The sequence below is a fragment of the Charadrius vociferus genome, unplaced genomic scaffold, assembly GCF_000708025.1.
Source record: "Charadrius vociferus isolate BGI_N301 unplaced genomic scaffold, ASM70802v2 scaffold365, whole genome shotgun sequence".
Classification (NCBI taxonomy): domain Eukaryota; kingdom Metazoa; phylum Chordata; class Aves; order Charadriiformes; family Charadriidae; genus Charadrius; species Charadrius vociferus.
In genome coordinates, this window is record NW_009648559.1 from 3,254,287 (window position 1) to 3,279,652 (window position 25,366).

General features: G+C 44.0%; 1 protein-coding gene across 1 annotated transcript in view; it reads left to right on the forward strand.

The window, feature by feature from the left end:
• FBN1 (fibrillin 1) overlaps positions 1-7,068 on the forward strand; it is a 140,959-nt gene extending 133,891 nt beyond the window's left edge. The window contains exons 62-64 of the mRNA XM_009886140.1: positions 1,575-1,806; positions 2,829-3,003; positions 5,465-7,068. Of these exons, the coding sequence (XP_009884442.1) occupies positions 1,575-1,806; positions 2,829-3,003; positions 5,465-5,854 (797 nt within the window). The 3' untranslated portion in view covers positions 5,855-7,068. The remainder of the gene's footprint in view (positions 1-1,574; positions 1,807-2,828; positions 3,004-5,464) is intronic.
• The last annotated feature ends 18,298 nt before the right edge of the window (positions 7,069-25,366 follow it).

A 25,366-nucleotide genomic window follows, 5' to 3' on the forward strand; every position in this document is an offset into this window, starting at 1 on the left:
CAAGGCTGGTGCCTGGCAGCACAGCTCACGCAGAGCCTGAGGCTCCTGTAACTGCTTTTTTCACTTTTCTTCATGTTTTTTCTTCCAATAATCGCCCAAAATATGCCTAGTGTCCACACTCTTGCTGCTGTGGAGCGATGCGGAGTGAGCGTATCTCCTCTTGGTTCAGTAACTTTCTGTGGCTGAACCGTGTATTTATGATGTTGACATAATTGCTGTGTTAAATATGACGAATATTAAAACATTGCTCTAAGTTAAGGGCAAAACTCCTACAGGCTTCAGTGACACAGAATTCAGCCACAGGTTTTAGTACCTTGTGGTCTCCACATGTTCACATTGTAATGTCTGTAACTGTATATGCTTAAGATACTTATCTCGATCTCCTGGGTGTACCACAGGGGAAGAATCCATGTAATAGGTTTTTCTGTGACAATTCCTTCGTATTCCTTGGCAATCCCAGCTCTGCAAACAGTTTGTGTCTTTTTTAGCTTATTTAATGAAGTGTTCAGGGACTTTTGATGTTGCTGCAACACATATTTAGATAATCACTGAAGAATGCTTTGGTTCCTCCCATGTCTTGTGCTGTGTGTGACTGCATCTCCTGCCCAGGCAATTCTGTAGTGCACCATGCCATAAATCAGGCTGCAAGAGGCAAAGGCATTGCTTTTAAACAAAGAACAGCCAGCCACATTGTTTGGAAAAAGACAATAGTGCTCTGAATTAGTACTTATTCTCCTGTAACCTGGATACTTAGGTCAGAGATGCTGCTCTGTGCTTTACATTTTATCCATACAGCGTTCAGATGGCATTTCTTACACATGTGCACACACACGCAGTGCACGTATGCAGTTGCTTTATCACAGAAAAAGGGGAACAATAGCATTCAGAACGTTTCAAAGCAATTTGCCACATCAGCCAAAAAAAAAAAAAATCAGACCAGCTATATTAAAAAAAAAAAAAGCCATTTACAGTAAACAAGCCTGAACTGACCTCAAACTCCTACAGTGCTGCACTTGGGAAGTTTGGAAAACGGCTGGCTCAGAATGTGGCAGTCTTTTGTATCTACAGCTGCTTTTATTTTCACTTTACTACTTGTTCCTGTACCTTACCTGTACCTCATATTTAAATGTGAGTGTGTAGGGAGGGATTTTCAGTGCCTGGAAAAGGTGTCAGAGCTTGGTCCCTTACTCTTTTCCCTTTCATGTTGAATAGCATTATGAACATGGGATTACTGGACCAGATTGTTGGCTGTACAAAGTTTTATTCTTCTCAGATGTTTCTGGAATGAAAAAAAAAGTTGCCTCCTCTGATTCTCTGCTCTCCAGAGCATGAGCTGACGTGGCATGAAACATCTTCTGTAGAGTAGCCCAAACATTGCTCTGTTGTATGGTTGTAGTCATCTCCTAGCGACTGCTGCCCTAGCCAAGGGTGAGGCCAAGCCCTGTTGTCCGCTTCTGTCCATCTGATGTGGTGGCAGCATGTCTAGCAACAGCCAAGCAGGACCTTTCTGAGGGGGTAGGTTTGACTACATCTGAGAGTTAAAGTTAATGTGGTATGTTCTGCTTCTTTTCCAGATGAGAATGAATGTCTCAGTGCACACATTTGTGGAGGAGCATCGTGCCACAATACTTTGGGAAGCTATAAATGTATGTGCCCTACCGGATTTCAGTATGAGCAGTTTAGTGGAGGTTGCCAAGATATCAATGAATGCGGTTCTGCACAAGCCCCATGCAGTTATGGTTGTTCAAATACTGAAGGTGGCTATGTCTGTGGATGTCCACCTGGTTACTTCAGAATAGGACAAGGGTAAGGGATTCTTATTTTCAACTAACAGACATAAAGGGGACACAATCCGCTCCTTTCTCTGTAGCGTGGAGCAGCAGAACCGGGGGGACTGTCACCAATGAGAGGGATAGGATTGTGGAGGTGCTCAAGAGTTGGATGCATCTGCTGATTTTGGAGATGAAGGAGGGGAAAGGTAACCAAGGGAAGGGAGCAACGTGGTGTTAAAGCTTAATGAAATTTAGTCAGGGCTGCCAGGTTCAATCATCTCTTTTAAGCTACTGCTTTCACCTCTCTCCTGCACGCCCCAGCAGCTAGCCAACTCCTCTCAGCTTCCCACTTGGGACCTCACACCCCCCACTGTGATTTGTGGTGTGTCACTTGTCTCCTTAAAAAAAAAAAAAAAAAAAAAAGTTACACCCCCTGCCAGCTCCAAAACCAAATTGCATTATACAAGTGGCTTCACTCACTGGTTGGAAAAACAATTCTGTGTGCTCTCATGTTCTTGTATGTTCCATATTCTTATGTGTTCCAAATGAATCATTTTTTGAATAAATGTCTGCTTTATCAAGAAAACCAATTTTCACTTGCCCCAGTGGGAGTGTTAGGACTGTGCATCATGCATGACCAAGTAACTCAAGTGGAAAGCAGAAAGATCGTGACTTAAATTTTAGAAGCGACTAAAAGCTTTGGAATACATTATGAAAGACCTCACTTTTCAGATTTTTCAGCAGTTTCTGAAAATTGGCCACTTTTAATGTGTTCCAGGTTGGATAACAGAAATTACTAACAACTTCTCAGAGCTTAAGCCTGTGTTTTTAAAACTATTAAATATTGGCAGGTCTCTCTCAGGCAAAGACTCATAGAGCCAGGTTCTTGAAATCAGAGGTAGCTGCATTGTGATTCAGTGAGAATTTTGCCTGTTGACTTCAGCAGAAATTTTTCCTAGGAAATGAGCGCAATATAATGGCTTTAGTCCCCCAAATTCAGCTTTTGATAAGATCTGTGTCTCACTGGAATTAATTTTGAATTTCTTCCTTCCTCAGACACTGTGTTTCTGGAGTGGGGCTAGGCAAAGGTCAAGGACAAGAGCTTTCACTCAGTGGAGAAGTAGATGACAACTCCCTCTCTCCAGAAGCTTGTTATGAATGTAAAATCAATGGCTATCCCAAGAGAGGAAGGAAGCGCAGAAGCACTAATGAAACTGCAAATGAAGCAAAGGTAATTGACCCTTTTGGGTGGAAAGAGTTTGTGGTTGTCTTGTGAAAGCCAGTCTCAGAAGTAGGTGTGCCAAGAGACAATCCCACAGGAGAAATGTACACGCCAAACAAAGTAGATCAAAGAGCTGGTTTGGGATGTCAGGTAGTCTCTGTGGGGGCTTTCTGAAGTTGTTCACTGGCATTAGGCAAAGATCATCCTCTGAGGTCCCTGCATACTTAATATCTGCGTCGCATCAAACACTAAATAAATGCCCGTCCAGCTGTCTAGAGAACAGTCCTCTCACCGGCAAAGCAGGCTCTTGGTGTCAGAGGACAGCATGTATGTAAAACGTTTGTGTGGCCTTGTGGCCAGAAAGGCAGGACGCGTTGGCCGGGGTGGATGCGGACCCTGCCAAGCAGCACTGTGCTGCGTGTCTGGGGCTGGAGCCCTGTCCAAAGCACAGAGCTCTGGACACCTCACCTGGGGGGAGTTCAGGGCTCCAGCCCTTCCTGGGGCTTGTCCGGACCCTTGCAGTCAGTCACCCAGGTTGCTGTCCTGGGGCCAAGGCAGCCAGTGAGGCCATGCACAGTGCTCGCCACTGGCCCAGCCAGCAGAACAGGAGGCAAATCTTCATTTGTCATTGCTAGGAAGTCGCTGGGGACAGAGGCAGGTTTCCATTTGCCTCCGAGTGGGGTAGTTGTGTCCGTGTAATGCTTATCATCTGTTGCAGTGCTCACACAACTCCACTTCTTCATAGCTGTTGTCATTGGCTTATTTTTATTAACCAAATATTGATAAGGGGTTTCAGCACTTACATTTACATGAAAACTAGTCTGCTATGTGACAAGTTTTATCTTTATGCAAAGGATGGGCATCCCTTTTCAGTCATCCTTGAGGGAAATATTTTCCTGTAGTTCTTAGCAAACATTTCTCAAAAAAGCATTAAAGTAAATCCTTCCCCACACTCCCCCTGCTGGGGTTTGTTCTGAATGGATCACAATAGTGAGACACGTGGTTGTAATTCTTTTTGTTCTTCAGCTGGGCTTCCAGCACCACACCTCCCAGTATGAGTGCAGAAGTCATGGCGGAAGCACGATCTTGTAACGTGTAATGTTACTGTAGTTTCTCTTGTGCAAAATTAGACTCCTTCCATTACCTGGGGAGTCCCACTTTGGCTTAGTTCAATTTCTTGGAAGGTAAAGTCAGAATTGCCCAATCTGGTTATCCATTCCAATCTCCAGCACAAGTCACTGGATTTAAGACTTACTGTTCACATTAGTTATATACAGACTTCAGCAAACTGTAAACAGCTCATAGAAGTGTCACCAAGTCCACAGTCGTTTGTTTCTCACTTCTTCATCCAGTCTAAGATGACAGTGATGGTGCAGGTGAAGGGATCTGCCCTGACCTGGCCAGAGAAGCAGCAGGTCATGACAGGTCTTGAGACCGTGCAGGTATTTGTCATTCAGTTGAAAGTACATGTCTGTTTTTTCAAATGTGTGTGTCGCATTCTAAATATAACCAAGAGCCACTGGACACTCTCGTAAAATATTGCCACACCATTGCTATCCTGAGCTAAACGTCACCCCTACTCTCTGCTCATGTGTATGTGCCGAAGAGCTTGCTTTTCCACTCACAACTGCAGGGGATTCGCGAGCCTGGTAGCCGTTTCCGTTAGGTGCTCAGTGTGTGGTGCTCTGCTAATATGGGAAGACAAGAGAGTGCTTTTGCACAGAAAAGTGTGGACGTTTGATTTTGGGCAGACTGGGTTCATAAACTGCGTTTCTACAGTGTGGTTCAGTACTGTCTGTGATTAGTGCTGGATTTGTCTCAGAGGTGACGTAGAACTTCCCTTGCTTTCCAAATGAAAATGTTACAGCCGATGTGCTGTCTGAAATGTTGTTATTCTGCTGCTGCAGCGTGACTCGTGCACAGGGGACTCAGGGGGAGCCCAGTTACCATCACTCAGAGTTGAAGGGCGATGCTGCTTTTCCAGCACCCCACTGCACCCGTGGGCCACCCCGGCTCCACACGTGAACAAGGCAAACCTTGCAAAGCAGAAAACTTCCACCTAAATGACGTGCCTCCCCCACAGACCCTATTCTCTTCTGCACATCTTTGTTCACATTAGCTTGTGGTTCCCCTGACAGAGAGGAGGCATGTGCCTTTGCTGTTCTCCTTGTAGGAGACCGGTCGTGGACTCCAAGCACGGAGAGGCTTTGTTTGTCAGGCAGCAGGACCCATGCGCAGAAACTTCCAGTGCGTGTCTCAGGCTCCCGTTACCCACGCAGGGACAGGGACAAAGACCGTACTTTACCGTGATAAGTCCTAGGCCCATAGTAGTGGATTTGACAGGTGATATTACAGAACATCCTTTTAAAACTTAATTAATAATGAATGAGCTGGGTAAGACATCCATACACATAGGCACATGTGAAATGCTCTCTGACAAAGCCAACTAACATTGTTTGTCCTTGTGCAGGATCAGCAAGAGCTGGAGCCGCCGATCAGTCTCGCCAGCTGGGATATTGAGAAAGCAGCAGTCTTCTCCATCAACATCTCGGATCTCAGTCACAAAGATCGCATCCTGGAACTGCTTCCTGCCCTCACAACACTGACAAACCATAACCGATATTTAATTGACTCCGGAAATGAAGACGGTTTCTTTAGAATCAATAAGAAGGACGGGATAAGTTACCTTCATTTCACAAAGAAGAAGCCAGTGCCTGGAAACTATTCATTACAAATCAGTAGTATTCCACTCTATAAAAAGAAGGAACTTAACCAGCTTGAAGAGAAACATGACAAAGACTACCTCAGTGGTGAGCTGGGAGATAACCTGAAAATGAAAATTCAGATATTGCTTCATTAATTCATCAACCAAAGACCAAATAATTAAACCAAAGATAGATAGGTAGGACTGAATATTCCTCCCAATCAGATTCTTCATATCATAGGTACAGTCTTACGTGAGTACATTTGTATGAACGAGCACTATTCTATTACTACATAAACAAGGTACAGGATGAATACCCTAGCTCAAAACAACCACTTTCTCAGGCTTTTAAGTGTAGCTGAGCTACCTTGATATGTTGAATCTTGAAAACTGGGACTTTTTTCATTGGAAGTTGGCCACTGATGCTGAGACACGTCATCAATTCAGCAGAGGTACAAGAATGTGCTTTCAACTGATGGACAGCTCTATTTTTGTAATTCTTAAACTTCGCTTCTCCAACTACAACTTACTAGGTCAGCCATTTATGATATCCATTTGGTGCTAGTAAATTTTCAACCTAGATTTATAAATGCACTGTAATATTTACACAACTTAGAAGCCAAAATTGCCATTATTCAGTCTAAATACTTCAATCAACCAAAGTTAGCTCAGTAGTTTATCTCAGTTATGCCTATAATACATTACATGTAAATTAAGTGTGTGTATACTGTAATCATGCTATTTTTATCAATGAAGCATTTGTAAACTAGATTAATAATACCCTTAATGTGAGGGTTTGTAATGGTGCTTATAAGACCAACTACTTGTTAACTGTATACACAAACCTGATGATAAAGTTTCTGTGACTTGCCAAAATGCACTGAGGTCAGTAGGGACCATTAAACATTCTCAAAAGTCAGATGACAATCAGTGCCATCCTACACCATGACATTATGTAACGTGTCAAGAGTACCCATAGTCATTCATATCAAGAAGGGTTCAATGTCATAAATGTCACAATAAAACAGTTTTTTTTTTAGTTTATTCTGTGGCCTTGTGTTCTTGGTGGAAGTGTGATAAACTGTATTCTGATGTTTCAGGCATTGTCGGTAGGGCTGGTTGTATATCTGTGTGCACAGGTGACTTCTCCCTGAAGGTGTGCTGCTGACATTTGTTCATTCTTCATGCAAAGGAAGAACGGAAGAAATACAGAAGCCTTCGCAAATCTAAAAAGCAGTGGACCTCTGTCAGATTACTGTGTGGCTCCAGAAAGCAAGTTAGAACATTTCCAGTGACTTGACCTGAATACTCCTGTCAATAAGTAACTTCAGTAGCCAAAACATGCAGAAGTGGATGTTAAATCATTACACAGAAAACACATTTAATTAATTTGAAAAGTCTTATTTGCTAAAACTGCCTTAAGATATTCCATTCTTTTACCCCCACTTCAACAGCTATTGTCAAATAGTCTAAGACTGGTAACAAAGGGATAATCCAATACCAAAAGCCATCATGAGCTGTAGCTGGGTTTTACTATCAAATGAATTATTCAATGATGTGGTTGTTCTTGTATACGCGAGTGCCGTGGTGTATCTTTTAGCAGCAGCAGAACATTGTACTGACGTGTGATACTATAAAATCTGAAAGAAAAAATAAAGCAAGCTGTGTTGCTGAAGCTGCTGATTGGACAGCACCGTACTTGATGGAAGGAACGTATACTGAGCTTTAATAGCTTTGGAAGGGAAATGTACTGTAATAATTTGCCCCAAATTGTATTATGTTCTGTAATTAGATTTCAGCTCTCTTTGATTTCTTCTGCATAACAAATATAACTATATAAAAAGGAGCTTGTGCACAGGGTCACTTTGATATTTTTAATAGACCATGTCTGGATTTTATTTATTAGTGTGCCAAAATGTTGAACAGTGTATTTTTTCCACATGTTGTGTAACTATGGCAAAATATAATCCGAGCTTTACAGTTGTAAATGGCACTCTGATTTCAGCAGGTTGGGAGTGATTTTTAATGCCAGCGGCAGTGTGCAAGATCATATGGTTCATAATTCAGTGTCCGGTTTAAGTATTTTCTCTCCAGCTCTTAAACACCGGAAGGAACTGAGAAGAATGGTTTCAAAAAGACCTGTCCGGATGACTCTGTCCAGTGGAGTTGGTTTAGCATGTAAGCTGCTGTGCAATACCTTATCATGCCAAGGGTTCCTTGACTGTTTTCCAGCAGCCCCAGTGTTGCCTGTACAGTTCTGCAAATCACCTTTGTTATGCTGCAGAACCAAGAAATCTTGACAGTACCTCTTTTAGTGATGCAGAAATTGAAAGCCCCATCTTGCTGTATGGATCTGCGCACAAAAATCCATTTTCTTGTGCAGTTACTCATTTGTCTCTTTGCAGCAGTGCTCTTTAACTGGTGTGTCATTTCTGCCTGTCAGTTTTAGTTGCTGTATGTGTACAATTATTTACATTAGTTTGAATTTCTGCAGTTTCCTTAGAGTGTCAGTGAAGCACAAAGGTTGCATAATAATATTGTTCGAGACCTGCAATTAAAAAGTGGTTTGTAACCTACAGCGCGGTTTAAAATAATTTCCTGTGTTTGATTTGATGGTGGCATCCCAGAATGACTCTAAGCACTAGACAGATGGAAGTGAAGGTCTTTCTGAGTGTGCATCCTTTTGCAATTGAAGGATATTTTTCAAATTCAAGGAAATGGTGAAATCTTTAATTATTTGAAATAACAGTGTGGCTTCCCTCTGTTGCGATCATGCGTATGACTAGGCATAAATGCATGCATGGATAATACATATAATTTTGGGGTTCACAGAGTTTAACAAAGGTGGCTTGTTACGGTACATATCGAATCATTCTCTTGTTGTGTGTTGTAACAGTATCTTGTAAACTTGACAGCTGTTGTGTATTTTGGCAGAACATGACTGTTTCCACAGTCTCCCTTTTAAGCTGACTTTCAAAGGCCCCAAAGTGTTTGCTTTCTTACAGCAGGTCCCTAAGAGTCTCACTCAGGTTTTATCTAAAATAAATATGCTACACTGTCATTCAAGTTCAGCTTTGTGCTTTGGAAGAGCTAATCTGGTCAAGACTTCTCAGCACGGACAGGCCTGAGCTCTCTGGAGAGCAAGATGTCGTGACTGTTGCAGAACAGCTGCCTCCGCCTTCCTGGGACTGAGCTTGGGCACTGACGGTCTCTGCCGGCAGCACCGCGACAGGTAAGTGTGGGACAAGGCAGCTGCATCAAACCCACTGCTCCGGGCCACGCTGGGGGTTGCTGCTGACATTGCAAAAGCCGCCTCACCACTTGTAAAAATCGGCACTTGCTGTGAAGGAATTTTTAGGATTCCCCCCTTAAACTGATGCTGTACTTGAACCATTGAAGCCTCACAGTACTCTTACCCATCTGATGGCTTCTGCCAAAACGAGCAAAATTAACAGCGCGCATTGTGTTGCAGTGCTGCTACTTTCTGAGGAGGCACCAGACGAGGAGACAGCTTCTCTTCTTTCAGATACACTGCTGTGACAAGAATATCCTCTATTTTCAGTTTTAGAGGAGAGGCCAGAGTTCAGCAGCTAAGGAGGCCGACGCTGCCTGTGGAGCTGCAGGAGCTGTGTACCCTCCTCGGTGTCCCCAGCTGCCCCACACCAGGTAGGACAGGAGCTAATGGGACACACCACCTTCCCAAAGCTGGGACGTCTGGGCCCAGGATCTCACCTACTTCATCCTCTCCCCAGAGCAAGTCTTCAAGCTTTTCTGCTTTGGTTGGCTTCATGCTTGCAGGAGAGGCCAGCAGCTAAGGCCAAGATACAATGTACAGCCGGTTAATCCAGTAAATCCAGGTTGGCAGTGTACTACCAGAGTATTCGCCCAGAGTAAGCCCTCATATTATCACAATCTTGGCAGAATAATACTCAGCTAAAACTCCTGTGTTCAGAAAATCCAAGAGCTTCTAGTTGTCGCCTGTGGCTTGAGCATGTTGGACGCCTGCAGAAACCCGTGCAGCCCCTGTGTGAGCTCCTGTGGTTACGCGTCAGCGTGGAGGGGCTCTGCGTGCAAACTGCGGGTTGGCGGTGTCACATTAACCTGCGGGATCACGCTGGTTCTGGATGCTGCGAATACTTAAGACAGGGTGAGCAGACAGCTGTAATTTGGGGCAAAATATGGCATCACACTAATCAAAATGCAAATGATTGCAGAGGTTGCAGTAGTAGCAAGAGGGAAAGAAAAGGGGAGGAAGGATAATGCTGCAGTCGTTCAGTGGCCCAAAACGCCCCAACACACACGGCTTCTGCTTCACTTGCAGATGCTGGTCCTGCACCAGCCCTGGTGCCTTACGCTCCTGGGCTGTCACTTGCAGGTCCCCATGCAGGCGCTGCAGCGGCCAGCAGCCGTCCCCACAGAGGGAGATGCACCACTGCTGCTTGCAGAGCAGGCAGAGGCACTGCTGGTGCCGGGAAGGTGGAGGTGGTCAGTGGCAGGATTCTGTGGTGCTGCTGCATTCAGTGCATGCTTCACCAAGGTCCATGGTGCCCCCGGAGAGACTTTGAGGGCAACGCCTGGTCCCTCTGGAGTGGGCTGTGTGCTTTGGTTCGCCTGAAAATGAGGCCGTCTTCCTGTGCAGCAAAAACCTTGAAGATGCTTATGACTTCAGCGCTGACAAATTCCAACAATCTACTTCTGCTGTCCTTAAAACTTGCCAGATATTTCACACCCTCATAACAAATGCTTTTGAGGAATATCACACCCAAGCCAGCTCTTCGGTTATGAGCTTTCCAGTGAGTTCAGTGGAGGAACCTTGAGGCCAGAGAGTCACCAAAGTGTTTTGTTTTGTTGGGGTTTTTTTGTATTTCAGGCTTTCCTTTCTATTTCTAACATGGCCCTGTGCAGCACAGTGATGGCAGGAAGCAGGCGTGGAGGTCGGAGCTGCCCAGGCAGCAGGAGCGTGCTGGCAAAGCTGGGCTGCAGCCCCGTGTTGGTGCTGGCCAGTCCAGCATGTGCCCTTGCTGCTTGTTAGTGTACAGCTGAGTCCTCAACTGGTTTAGACACACAGTCGTATGTGTGTGTAGAAATGTATGTGGCTTTTTTCTGAGGAGTCTAGACAGATAACTGTATCTTCAGTGCTTCCAGGCTAAAGTCACACTGTGCTAAACCTTTGCTAAGTACCCAGGAAGGGCTTTTTCTCCTTCCCTCTCTTCCCTCGCCCCGCCTCGGCTCTCACATCTGCAGGTTTGTTTGTTTATGAGCTTCTCTATGGCTCCCAGGGCTGTAGGATGCGAGTGCCTCACAGACAGGCGTGTTGAGCCTCACTACACCCTTGTGAGGTCGGGATGTGTTTGTCATCCTCATTTTACAGGGCAGGAACCGAGAACCAGATGTCTTGGTTTGAGAGAGCCCACAGGCAATGGCCGTTCTGCCGGAAGCAGCCCTGAAGTACTGAGGTGTCCCTGGAGAGAAGGACAAGGAGCCACACAGGCTTATCAGCTATGATGGCCCCAGCAGGCACAAAGCTGTGGGAACTGCCCTTCTGCACTAAAACATGTCCGAGATGGAGCCTGGCAGAGCCCCAGGCACTTGCCACCCTCTTCAGAAAGCTGGGGACATGGCCCCATGCTCCAGCATGCATCCCCCAGGGTGGCTGTCCCCATAGGTACCCCACACAGGATGCTACCACTGCAGATGCAACAGCACCAGTTAAAAAAAAAATAAAAAAAATAGAGTGTCAGTGCCCGGTAGTTTTCTGCTGGCAAAAAGATTTTGGGTAAGTGTCCAGGTCAGCAGGCTGTGTGGAGATAAGCCAAAGTGACACTGCTGGTGAGCAGGACCCAGGCTCTGCCAGCTTTCCCTGCTCGTCTCTGAGGCTGCTGGATGAACCAGCCAGGAACGCAGCGCTACCGCTTAGTTTTCTTTGGAGGTTGATTCTTTAGTCCTGTCATTCCTATGTGAGGTGCTTCAGGGTGATTTTACTTTTTCTCTGTGACAACCCAGGAGAAATTATATTTTTTTTAAGCAGCCTGTGTAGGACTGAGTTTGACTGTAGCCGTAGTGCAGTACATTATTCAGCCGGTAAGCTCGGACAGGTAGGAAAGCTGTCTGGACTTTTTCACTTTGCAATGTTGTGTGTATGCTTGCAGCTCTGTATAAATGCATTGTTATTGTAATCATAATAAATATTAGAGCCGTGAGAAATGTCTACAACCAAACCCAAACCAGGTGAAACTCCCCTGGTTTTGAGTTTCATTACAAACTCAAGGCTCAGGCCAGGTTTGTCGAGGTTCATGAACCTCTGTCTGAAGCTGGGCTTAGTTTCAAGCAATCCTGGGCCAAGTTTCAGGCAAATCTGGGCCAAGTTTTTAGTAAATTTGGAACAAATTTTAGGTGAATAAGAGATGATTTATGATTTTAGGTTGAAACCATACAAACCATGGACTCTTTGCCTGGTTTCAACCTGTAACCAGGAAGTCTTGCCACTTTGGCTGAGTTTCATTTTGATTTTGATTTTCTGCCCGTAAAAACGAAACAACCAGAGCAAAGAGATGAGTCCCAAGAACAAACCACACAGAAACGGGTTCACCCGGTGGGAGCCCAAAGCCCTGCACTGCACTGAGCACATGCCTGTGACGCTGCACCAGCAACGGGGTGTGTTCCCCCCACTGCAAGTCAGACCGGCAGTCTGACATGGCTTGTGTTGTCCCAGTAAATCCTCCAAATAATTAAGCCTTCCCCAAACTCTTAATTTGAAGTTGCATGTGCAATTTCCAAGCCTGGAGTGCACTGACTTCAGGATTGGCTTATGCAACAAAGATCCAGTCCATACTGCATGTTTGCATTTTGGGGAGTAAATTCAGCTAAGGAATAAGACATATATTACATTTAAACACGGCTCACATCCAAGCACACAGTGGAGAAATAGACTTTCTACCTGAATTGCTGAGATTCAGAGCAGTGTGGTGCCAGTTCTCCAGCCTGGAGGTGTCCAACAGGGTTACAGGTCTTGGCTTGCCAGCGCTGCCAGCTCTGCCACGGCACGGGTACCTTAAAGATGGAAAAGAGCTGAAAACATGTCTCATGCAGATTTCTTCAGATTCATTCAGGCACCTTAAAGGGATCTCCAGACATAAACTTGTCTTTTTAAAGAAAAAAATATGTATCATCATTAAACCCCTTGATCATGAGATTCTTTTTGTGCCAAACATAAACTGTAGATGGAAAATATTTGAGCAGGAGCTGGCTTCAACTATCAGGCAAAATATGAACAGCTGAACTTGGAATATAAGTGCTGAGTCCGGACAAGAAGGTGATAGCACAAGTTGCTGCTGCTTTGAGAAACACGTGACAGCAGAGATGGGCAGGAAGAGAGGAGGAAGGTGCCAGCGCAGAGCAGGCGAGGAATATGAAGGGAACCGCACTGTCAGTCTGTATTCACATCAGCGCAAAGCTGAAACAACAGGAAACTGGGAGAAAGGAGAAAGGGAATGAGCGAGTCGGCAGCGCTAGCTCTGCTGCACTGCTCTGCTGGGTGGCTGCTCAAAGGACTTTTTGACGTGAACCAACAGCCATCTGCCCTCATGGTAGCCAGCTCCACAAGGCTACTAGCCTTAATGCAAAGCCTTCCCTTCAGCTGACACTCCTGAGCCAACCAGCACTTTTCGAAGGACTATAAAGCTGCACTTTACTTACTTTGGCTAGTAAGAAGTTACCAAATGAACCAAACAGAAAAAAGAACCGCAAGGCACATCGGGACCAGATCATTATGAGACCTTAGCAAATACTGAGTGTAGAATAAGCCCTTAAAGACAATTCCTCATTTACTCAATTAAAGAAAAGGTAACTGACCAAGAAAGAATTTGACACATTTCCCATTCCACATGTTTAAATTGTACTTGCAAAAGGCATGAAGCCCCTTCGCTGAAAGCTTGTCACTCTCTGTTTTTTGCCTCTGATTTTCAAATCTGCTCCTGTACAAGAGGTCCCAATACTTTTTCGAGATCTCAGTGTCCTCACAGCACTGGGGAGAAGTAGCCGTGAGAAAGGATGTAAAGCTCTGAGATCCCCTATCTGTTAGTAGAGCTCTTACACCAAAGCGCCACAAAGGCAAGATGCTGCCACCTGTTAGACCAGCAATGGTTTCTACTCTTGGGGTACAACTGTGGCATGACACAGCATGAGGCCAGAGGTGGAGAATCCCAAGTGGAGACTTGGGCCATGACAGCTGGTGTATGGCATGGCAAAGCTCGGGTGAGGGATGGGTGGAGGTCCTGAGGGAGACCTGGTCTTCATTTTTAAATCATGTATCATGTCTGTGTTGCATGGATTAAGACTGGAAGCAGCACCCAGCAATGAAAGGAAAGGGAGGGAAAAAAAGGCTAAAATATATCTGCTACACATGTTCTCAGAGCAAAGACAAGATGCTGCGTATTGCAAGCAGAAGTGTATTTCAAAAGTTCACTCTTCAACAAAGCCAGCTCGGTGTGAACTTGCCCATTGTGCATTTGCCCCCTAATTAGATTAAGTCATTTAGGAGACTGAATTTATTAAAAACCATGTTGCTGCCCATACATATGCCTTCTACTTGCTCCAATATCCCAAAATATGCTGGGAACAAGCATGTTTTCTGCTCCACAGTGACAGCACAGATAAAACCATGGGAGGAAATTGTGGGTCCCAATGTGACCACAAGGCCCAGGTTGAAGGCCAAGTCTGGCAGGAGTTGCACAACCCTCTGGTGAAAAAGACCGGTTATTTGTGTTGGGCTTATTTGTGCTAACAAACAGCACAGTCTTGAGTTCCCCACAGACCAGACTGGAATTCATTTAAACCAGAGAATTGGTAAAGGATTTATGCAGGGGGACTTCTCCACCAGCCCCCTAAGCATCAAGTCCCTCATGTCCCGCGTGATCTCTAACCAGGAGCAGTCCTACAAGAGAAGCAACTGAATGTTGTGCTTTGAGCACCAGATGGGAAGGCAGGGCAAAAGAGAGAGAAATGCTGACTCTGATGTCAGCTGAACCCCCGTCCCTGCAAAATCTGCAAGTAACCAAACTGTTTGCTGTGAGTCTCAGCTGTGCCACCAGCCTCTCCCAGCACGCCTTTCAAATCTACCGCAACAACCAAGTCCTGAAATAATAACTAGTTATTCTGCCATGTCCAAGCTACTGTGATCTACGCTAAAGCTGCTGCTTTATAGCACATGTGGGTTCAACACAGTCACATGTCCATGGCATTTCTCTGCTACTTGTGCAGAAGGAACAACGTAGCATGAGGGTTTCGTACATCTGCTCCGGAGACAGAGCTCACGCGCAGAGAGCTCAGCTATGGGCCTGCAGCCGGTCATTTCATTAATGCAGAAATGGCATTTTTAAGGCAACAGTAGTGCAAAGGCAAGTGAAGTACCTCCAACTGCCAGGAAAAAAATGCATATTAATGCACAGAATTATGTTCTATGTGGGCACGGATCCTGACACTAGTTGTTGTCCCTTTTTCTTTCCTTGGAAATGAGAACAAAAGTGAAAGCCAAGAGTTATTCTGTGTTGTATTAGTCTAGATTTCTCCAGATCTGCCCTTCTTGGGTAGATACCTCCAGCGGCAAGTAGCTTTGGTGGAGGGTCACTCTGTCTATGCTTCACTGCTCCAAAAATATGTCAGCAGACTGATCTCTTGTGACCCAGGGTCCTGCTCAGAACAGTTGGATTATGTTTATAAAGTGAAATGAGAAAGATGATGGTTGATCAGAGTAATATAAACTATGGCATGGAAAATGAATTTTGAATGAAATGCACAGATAAATCATTTATCCTTACCAATACCCTCTCTATGTTTCTTATCCTGGTAATTGAGACCATGTGTTGTGCTGCAAACAATAACTATGGGAAATTACTCATGATTCTTCCTTCATAAACTTGGGAAATGAAAGTGATGGGAAGTATGATCATCTTAATTTTTTTTTTTTATGTTAGCAGCTCTAAATTATTAGGGTGGGAAGAAAATGTCAATAGAACATAAAAGTGCTTTGTATAGTGTTCACATTTGCTCATACTTTCAAATCCACTGTGGCTTATTAGTTCATGGGAAAAATGACAAAAAGGAATAAAACCCAGAAAATGAATCCAGTATCAACATCTTGCCTCTATAGTAACAGAGAAATCGTAACTTGTGGGTAAAAAGTGACAATATTAGGAAATGTTTGTTGGGCAATTGTGGCAATTAACCCCCTCCTTCCCGCCATACCTCCAGCTTCCCGGCAGCCTGACACATTTCTGCAGATTAAAGAGTGCCCATTGCTCTGTGCTGCTCCTTGTATTAGAAGCCTGGAGCTAGCGAGGCCCTTAACCTCTGTTTCAAGAGTTTATTGCTCAGCTGTAAAAATTCTCCCAGGGCTGAAACTTGACAGAAAAATGTCTCCGCCCGGGAGGAGTTTCTGTTCTGAGTTTGGTTTGAATTAGTTCAGCCCTTTTCCACTTGCAGTAGGACAATGGAGCAGGATTCCCCCTCTCTCCTCCTTTTTTTTCTTTTCAAATAAAGTGAGCACCGTGCCAGGGCAGTACAAATGGCAGGCAGCACTCAGACCGCAGCCCTCTCTGCAGGGTCAGCGCTGGCCGCTGCAGCAGTTTCCCTGCCCTGTAACAGGCCAGACTTTATCCCTTCACTTGCCCAGACGCTAGCTCAGCCAGTGGCTCGTGCGGTCTCTGGGCCAAGGCTGCTGAGGGCCAGCTTGGCCATGGTGCAAGCTGGGAAAGTCCACCCTTGCTGCTATTGCTCGAGGGACCAGCTCGCTGCAACGCAGAACCACCCGGGCCACACCTCCATGGGGCCTTTGGCTTTCCCAGAGCTAGACGCATGCGTGCCTGTCCTCCCGTGGTGGAGGCACAAGTCAGCCCTGCTCGACCCTGAGCTTACGGTGGAGTACTGGGTGGTAGATTTCCCAGATAAAGGGCTTGGCCCAGGGAAGCTGCTCTCTGCAGACCTCGGCCTGAGCCAGGGGATTCATTTCTAGAAGCAAAAGTGTAGATCTATTACACTTCTGCATGGGCTGCCCGCGGGGCTGGGAAATCTATTGTAACAGTCAAAGCTTTATGAATGAAGTTCAGCCCCACCAAAGTCAATGGCAAAACTCCCATTGATTTCACTGGAACAAGATTTTTCCCTGAATCCTCAAAGTGCCCCTGAGACCTCACCCATGCTCAGCACAGCCATCCACAGCTCCGCTGGGGGAAACAAAGGCAGAAAGCAGAGAAGGGCCCTGGTGCTCCCTCAGCTGAGCCTGGGACCTGTGCACACAGATGTGCTGAGAATATCACTTTGGCAATACCGACAGGCCTGGGCGTGACATAGGTGTCGTGCAGCTGAAGTGGCTGACGGAGATGCTTTGGCACAGAAGCAGAACTTTATAGGTCAGTGGAGTTTTGCCCTGAGCTCTCAGAGGGCCAGAGCATAAGTAACAAACAAATAAAAATTTTTATGGCTGGAGAGATGTCCCACCCGCCCAGGAATGTCTTGACCCTGTGCCAGTAATCCAGCCTCCATAGTCACTTCTCTGTGTGCATTTAATTGACTGAACAGCTACTTGATATCATCCAGAAGCACTTATAAAATTAAAAGTTATTACATGTAAGGGCAGACTCATAATACGTGCCAACACTTATTTCAATAATGATGCTATGCTTGCCGCTCCACAGATCTGACCTGTCACTTGAGAACTCAAATGACCCATAACATCTTTTATCCACCTATAAATTCAGGAAGGTTCATTAGCCGGACCTGGCGCATTATGTCATATTCTGTCCAACTCCTTTACAACCCTATAATTGCTTCCTGTTCATACACTTGCCCATCACCCCAGCACATATGACCCCTGATGACAATATTTTCCCATCTACCCGAGTAGATGAAGAAGTAAGATCAGCATCATATTTCAGAAAGCAGAGCTAAGGAAGTTAATTGCTGTTATTTAACAGCTATTTCACTGTTTTCTTCTTGTTTTGCCAACTCTCCCATACCTCACCATTTGCTAGGCTGACCATCTCTAAACTATGTTGTGTGATTTCTGATATACGGAGCTCTTTCAACATCGGGGTGGGAATTCAAATCTGAAATAAGAGCAGTCTGGCACGCTAAAGGCATGGCTTGTATGTGGATTTTTTTGATGTCTAGGAAGAGCCAAGGTTCAGTCAGGTTTAGCACCCACACGGGCAGAGCATCGGTAGCAGCTCCTTCCTATTTGCTGCAGTCTAATACAGGTGAAGCTCATGATGCTGTGTCCTTTCATTTGGGTGGCAACTAATCCAGCCTGTCCTTCACTGCCTGCTTTCCTGAAAGATGCACATGAGCTCAGCAGCTGTTAGACATTTACCGCTTGGTTTAGTGTGGCTGAAGCTGACCAGTGGCTTTGCACTTTTACTAGAAGACATTTAGGCACACATACAGAGAAAGCAACTGTGAGTACAGAAGTTAGCTCATAGCTTATAGTTCTTTTCCAGTCCTCCCTCTTACTATAGAAGCTAATTAGGAAAGTGTTTCTTACTTTTTTCTTATTTTTTTTTTAACCTAAGGTGCTCTAAATGTCTCTTTAAAAAAAAAAAAAAAAAAAAAAAAGAGTCCTTCAAAGAGTTGTGCTGTGATACCAGAGAGGTTTTTGCTGAGAGCCAAATACTTTTCAGGTTGGACTCTGAAAATCAATCCATTATTTTTATTTCTCCTTTTGCTTCTCTAAATACACAGAGTTTCTTTCTGCTTTTTACAGTCATTTCACAGATTGCTTCCTGACGTTACATGGCATCAGCATTGCTCTAGGGAATGAAATGTGCCCACAAGTATGCTGCCTAGCCTAGCGCCTGAACTCCTTCATCCTTTTCCATAGCACCTGGTCACTTCAGGTCAGAAGAAGCAGGTGGCATAAAGCCAAAGTTCTTTTCAGGAAGGATAGAAGTATAAACTGATCTATTAACTCTCAGTACTGCATGGTACAGTATAAGCACCAAACGAAAGGCACTTGCTGCTTCTCCTTTGCAGAGCTGGCAGGAAGAGACCCTGTGTCTGCAATCTGCTCTGGGACCTGATTTGACTTTTTAGCCTCACCTGATCTTCAGGATATTAAGACAGAAAACAGTTAACATCTATGGATGCCACATACATGGGTGGGAAAGGGTGAGCTGTGCTTTTGGCACTTGGATCTTGAGGAGCTCAAATAACTAAACAGTTTATTTTGAGCAGCTGTATGAAATACACCTTGCTGGTAGCTCTGAAGTCTAGAGGTAACTGCAAATTGGGAGAGAGTGAGGGGTTAAGTAGAAACCTATTCTATGAAGTCCACAGGGAAGTACATGCAACCCTTGTGATCCCATCATCTCTGCCGGATTTGGGAAGTGTTTGTTTACTCACCTCGAGCAATAGAATTCTGTCTCACAGAGTAGCAGTCCAGTGGTGTTATAAAATTACCTCTTCCAAAATTAATTCTTTTTTTCACAGATGCCACTAAGATGAGTTGTAGTTGTAGACTGAACAAAGCAATCCTAGATGGAAGTATGATAACCATTTTCAGATGAATAAGATAAAATAATGTAATGAATACAACAGCTGGCTGGAGATACAACACTGCTAGGACTAAATTCTTCACTGATTACTATGAACATCAAATACTAAGAAAGATCACTGATATTGCAATATCCGGAGAAGGACGATCTACTGTAAAATAACTTCCCAACTTAGAAACATTTAGAAACTTCTTTCAGAAAGCAGATTGTGACTGAGAGGATTAGCAGCCCTAGCAGAGGGTGGGAAGACTTTCAATGAACTCTCCCTGCAAGTTTCCAGTCAATGAATTCAGACTGTCTTTTATTGTGCAGTCATTTCTCTGGTATATTCAGCATGATACCTAAGGGTTGTTTTCAAAATTTTGTAATGCAAATCTTTTCTGCTTGGTACAAAAAAAAAAAATCTTTATATAATCTTGGGAAATTGCATAAGCAAGAAATGGCTGTTAACAGCTGCAAATGTTTATGTGGCTCTCCTGTGCTGGAGCACACTGGCAATTAAAGGTAGTTAGCCGGAGACTGACTGGTGTAAACATCTGCAGCCAATAATTACAGCCTGTTCCCGTTCCTCTACTTTCTGAGGATTTGTAGTATCGTTGAGCTGGTCTGGTGAAGAAAACATGATTAGTGTGTTCAGGATTTTGAGCTACTGAAGAAGATGTAAGTAGTTCCTGCTTTCTTCTAGTCTAAGTTGTTGTTATAGCTGGAGCAGAGTCTCTCTTTGCAGGTTATGAACCAGTTTAGTTGCTAAAAGCCTAAGAAATAAGCAATGAGTGATGCAAAGCCTAAGTTCAAGGAGCAATCAAAGGACCCTCCTAGCTTAGGAAAAGACTAATCTGATTTTCTAAGACTAAAGTTATTTCTCAGGAGAAGATAATTTTATCAGTGAGGCGTGTGGGGAGAGAGGAATCACTCTTCATCATTGCCGCTGTTTGGTTTATGGGCTGAAAACACCAAGTGAGAGGGAGTGATATCCAACCTGAGAATGATGTGCCTCAGTCACACTAAGGCAAGTAATGCTCTGCAGTGCCGGGTCCCAGCTGCTTGCCTGTCCTTGGCCTGTTCCCCACAGCTAGGGAAGCACCAGTGCTACGAACTCTCTTGCCAGATTTCAGAGGGCCCTAATGTCTAGGTACATTGCTGCAAGTTAAAGGTTGCAGATTCCCTTTTCTTTTTGTGCCATGCGTGGCTGCCAGATGGGGATTTAGTACTTATTTGTGTGTTGATAATTAAAGTGTTTGTGATACTGAAGGACAAATCACCCTTCCCTGGAAATTAAACACTCATGCTCCAACCTCCTGATCCTCAGTGAGTATTACATTAATCAATTTGTGGCTAGCCCAGTAACTCGATAGCAGCAAATTATATAGTTATGTGGGAACTCTGGTTTTTGGAACAGACTGATGTTCCCAAGCTCAGGCCCAGCACTGCTAGGGTGTGTCCTCTCTGTGAGGCACTTAGCAGAAAGGAAAAGCTGCAATGCCACAGTCTCCAGTGCCTTTCTGGAGGACAAAACGTGGCAGTAATATTACATTAAGGTAAGAATAGGAAGAAACAGAAATACTTCTCCGCCAAGAACTTTTCTCTGTAGTGAGAGACTGATTGGTTAAACGAGCTTTCAGCTGATGCTATGCTCAATTACCTCTTTTATTAATGACTGTTTTAGGTTTAGACATGGTAAGTCTGCGAGTGGATTTGTGCTGACCAAATGTCCTGTCTGTACCTTCAACTCCATGCTTAAAAGTTTTACAGGACCCAGTATAGGTCACTAGAAAAGATTATTTCGTTGTTGTGGGATAATGAGGGAAAGAAACTAATCCTGACTTGTGGAAGAAGCAAGTATTAGTTCTAGTGTCCACTTACACTTGTGCTGGATTTAGTCTATTGCTGTATTAAGGGTAACTACTAGAATCTCAGCCAAACATCCCCATGTCAGTCCAGACTGAAGGAAGGAGAGGGATGACATCTGAAGGCCTAAGACTCAAAATATTTCTTTTTATTCATTCATTCTAAAAATAGTTTTGTTGTTAAATTCCAGTCTGAATGCCAGTGATTTCAGCAGTCAGTCTCCCACTGTGTTTTTGAAAATCGTAGCTACCTTCAGTACTTACATAGCAGCCTAGTGCTTCTTCATGCTTTCTAATCCGTTCAAACTTCAAATATACTCTGGAAATTAGAGAGAAAACAGGATTGTGATAGAGCCGAGTAATAATCTTCTTGAAGTCATATGAAACATTCAAAAAGATACCAATTTGGCTTTTAAAAATAGCAACTTATTTGCTACTAAGGGTCAGATTCTGCTCTGGGATGCTGGCCTGTGTGGACCTCTTACAGTCAGCTTTCAGCTCCAGAGAAGGTTTTTCCACAGGGCCTTTCTACAGTAGAGGGACAGGTCCGGCATATAAGATACCTTTCTCAGCCAATTATCGGGGTGCGTTGGTGTGTGTGAGTGCCCCTGAACTCCAAGCGATATAATGGTGGTGTTCTGTTTGTTTGGGGTTTTTTTATTTTATACAAAAGCAAAAGAGATGCCTTTAATTTTATGCTTATTGATGTAAGTAAACACATATACTTTGTAAGAAGTGTTTGAATTATTGTATGCCTGTGTCCAAGGCTATTGTATTAAACATGTCTTTCAGAGCCAAGATTCTTGTCCAGGAACCCACCCAAAATTTTACTGTATGAGGTATGAAGCAATAATGGGACCCGCTGATTCATCATTTGATGAAACCAGGAGTGCCCAGTATTGCCCAACAGAAGGTTACGTAGGGCCCTAATGAAGTGTTTCTCTTGCATAAAGGGAATAGATGTAGCCAACCTCATGAGAAACAGAGCTGTGTGACCTGCTGTGAGTTCCCATTGGGCAAAGTTTCTTTCAGATCTGAGAAGTTGCTCCAGCTGAGTCAGAATATTCCTCTGGTACCACCATGCCTCCGCAGGCTAGATTTCTAGATTCAGATCTGGGTTGCCATAGGCTACATTCCACCACGTTTCATTTAGTTACTGTATTGGCAAAATATCTTTAGACTTTGCAAACTGTTGGAAACCTGACTGTTAGCTGAGGAGCTCTGGTCTATGGACCCACAGGAACTGTTCACAAGTGGGTTCTTCCCTAGAGACTAGTGTTGTGTCTCACATGGAGCATCAAGCCTCGTCACCTTGCCCAAGTTTTGGGTGACAAGAGAGATTGTGAAGCTACAGTTACACAGGTATAACTGTAATTGCATTTGCCCCAGAAGTAACTCCAGTGGCAAGAGGGTAAAGTAGAAAATCTGGTCTTTCGACTGAAGAACAAATGTTACAAAGTGACTCTTGTGAGCTTGCATTAATCTTAACATAAGGATGTGCTGTCGCGAAGAGGAAGTAGGCTTCTGATAGTAACAGACGAGGTGAAGAATAGAGAAGACATACTGACATGTTTGTTGCTGACCAAGGATTTCTAGATGAATTCCTGCATCTCCTAATGAGCTGAAGTCTTCAGGCCAGGCCAGCCATGGGAGCTTATAAATCCAAACACTGTCTTGGGTAAACAGTACAGTAAGTGGCTATGCACTGCATTTCGTCTGCATTGAAGTCAGCAGTGTGCTGACATCCATTGCAGTTACTATATATTGACACAAGTGTTTCAGAGAATCCTGATGTTAAGGGCTGGAGTAAACTCAACTAGCATGATGGGGCATGTTCCCATTGGCATTCTTGTTGCCTGTCGCCCCGTACTAGAGTTATTTGCTCAGTGGTGTTAGTTATTGTGAGTTCCAAACCAGATCTTTATTAAAGCTTCCAGGAAAACAGCACTGTGGATGTCAACAGGGCCTTCAGCATCAAAGCCACAGAAGAAAATTATAGATGGAAAAGACCCGTTAGGTCATCTACTCAACCCATCAGCCAATGCAGGATTGTTCTCTTTGGCATGCTTTTTCCCTTCTTTGTCTGCATCAAGCCAAAGGGGTTTCCACAGCTTCCCTGGGGAGACTATGACATAGCTGACTAGTTCTTGCCCTTGGGAATAACTTTGAGTCTGTGAAATAACAGAAGCATTCTAAGTTTCATTTTGATGGAGAAAAGGAACTCTGAGAGAAGGACCCCGATTCTTATGACTATACTGTATCTCAGATGTAATTCTATATTAATCCCTTCTTGTATACAGATCATATGAGGCTAACAGTGTGTCCCATCCCACAGCTGTCTCTTTCAGTAATTATTCCTTAGACAGATTTTGTCGTCTTTCAGTAGTAAGTAGTGCACAAACCCTCAACAATTGCATTTCACTTGGCAAACATTCAGAATTTGCCCTAACTAGTGTTTGAAGTGTTCTGTCTGACTCTCACTCCTTTCAGTTGTGCCAAAGTTCTTTGGCAATTAGTGATCTGATGTCCCAGAAACCCATAAAAATTAATTCCAACATATTTTCTTAGGTGAATCAAAAACACTCAGCAGATGTTTACTAAAAACAACGGCATTTATAGATAGAGGACTCTTGACAGCTATTGATTTAAGACTTCCAAATGTTTTCATTCAAATCCCCTGGGCACCTACTGTTGATCAATCATAACTTACTGACATCTTGATTTCTTGCAAGGAAATGTTTCTGGCCAAATATATGAACATGCTTTTTGACCTTGGGTATTGGACATTAACAAACATGAATCAATTATTTTTTTCAGAGGGAATAAAATACTTCCATAGCTATTAAAACATGCAGTCCTCTGACTTTTGTTGAAGATCTATGTGCATATAAACTGTTGACTATGGAGATAGTTTTAAAGCAATGCCAGTGCCCTTAGTATTTTGATGAGGGCTGTATCAGTTTCACAGTTCTCAGCCACTCAAAATTATATTTAGCATGCGGTATAACTTCAAAAATATTAGTTCTAGAGCTATGGAAGGCCATGATTAGTACCATTTTGGGATTGATTGAGTTGTGCTTCACATAATGAGCAAGGATTCAGAAGAAACGTTTGTCTCACTGCAACTTTGACTATGGGGAAAGGGGAGAAATCTGAATACCCAGCATGTCTTTGTTAGCAGTTGGATGTAATTTCTTTTGTTTAGCGTTTGCACAGTGCTCTGTGTAATGTAGGAATATAATAAAGCTTTGCCAGCAACACCACCAGACCTTAGGGATGTGCACAGGCCAGTGAGACTATGCAATGTACTTTATGATAAAGCAGCAGTAGAAGAGGCAACTTAATAGACTTGTGATGGAGTTGTAACAAAGGGGTTTTCTCTAGGCTATCGGCATATGCTTTAGAGTACTAAACCAGGAGTTTTGCTCTTAGGTCTAATTTTTGTTCTAATGCCTCATTTGTAAGCACTTTTCCTTTGCACCAGTTAAATAGAGCTTAAATTATTTCTCTACTGTTCATTAGAGGTGAGCAAGTTTCACATGAATCTTTCAACTATTTAGACACTCCTACCATTGCCAGCTAGCTGATGGCACACCTGGAAAATGAAAGTTTGGCAAACCAGAAGGTAGAGATCAAGGAGCAAAAAGTATGAGGGGAAAAGGTGCTATCCAGGGAGACCCTAAGGGATCATAAGAAATGAATTAAGTCTTAGCTTTCTCCACATCCACTCTATTTGCACAGTCACAGTATATGAATAATAATATGAATAAACCTCAGTTTCATCCCTAACCTGGGTTAGTACCAACAAGGTAGTGTCATGATTAACAGTCCTACCACAGCCAGACAGCCCCGGTTTCAATGTTGTGTTGCTGTTGCTGATTTGTGGCTCTAGAGGCACTCAGTGTTCTCCAACAGCTCAAATATAATGGAAACTGGGGGAGTAACCCATTTGCTGGGCAGATGTTGCTAGCATGCTGCTTTATCAGTGCATGCAGTTGCGCACCAGCCCAACACTGGGATAAAGTTGACTCTTCTAGACAACCACGGCTGTGGCTTTGCATGAATTTCTTTAGCCTGAGTGCCAGCTTAAACAGACCCTGTCCCTCTGCTCATCCAGCTGTTGTATTATTTTGGCAGCTACTAAAAATTTCTTGGAGTAATTGCAACTAAGTAATTTTTCATTTAGCTTGTATGCAATCCTGGCATCAGTGATCATTTGCATGCTTTAATGTATACAAAGCCATGCCTTTAACACATGTTCTGAATAGCGAACTTCA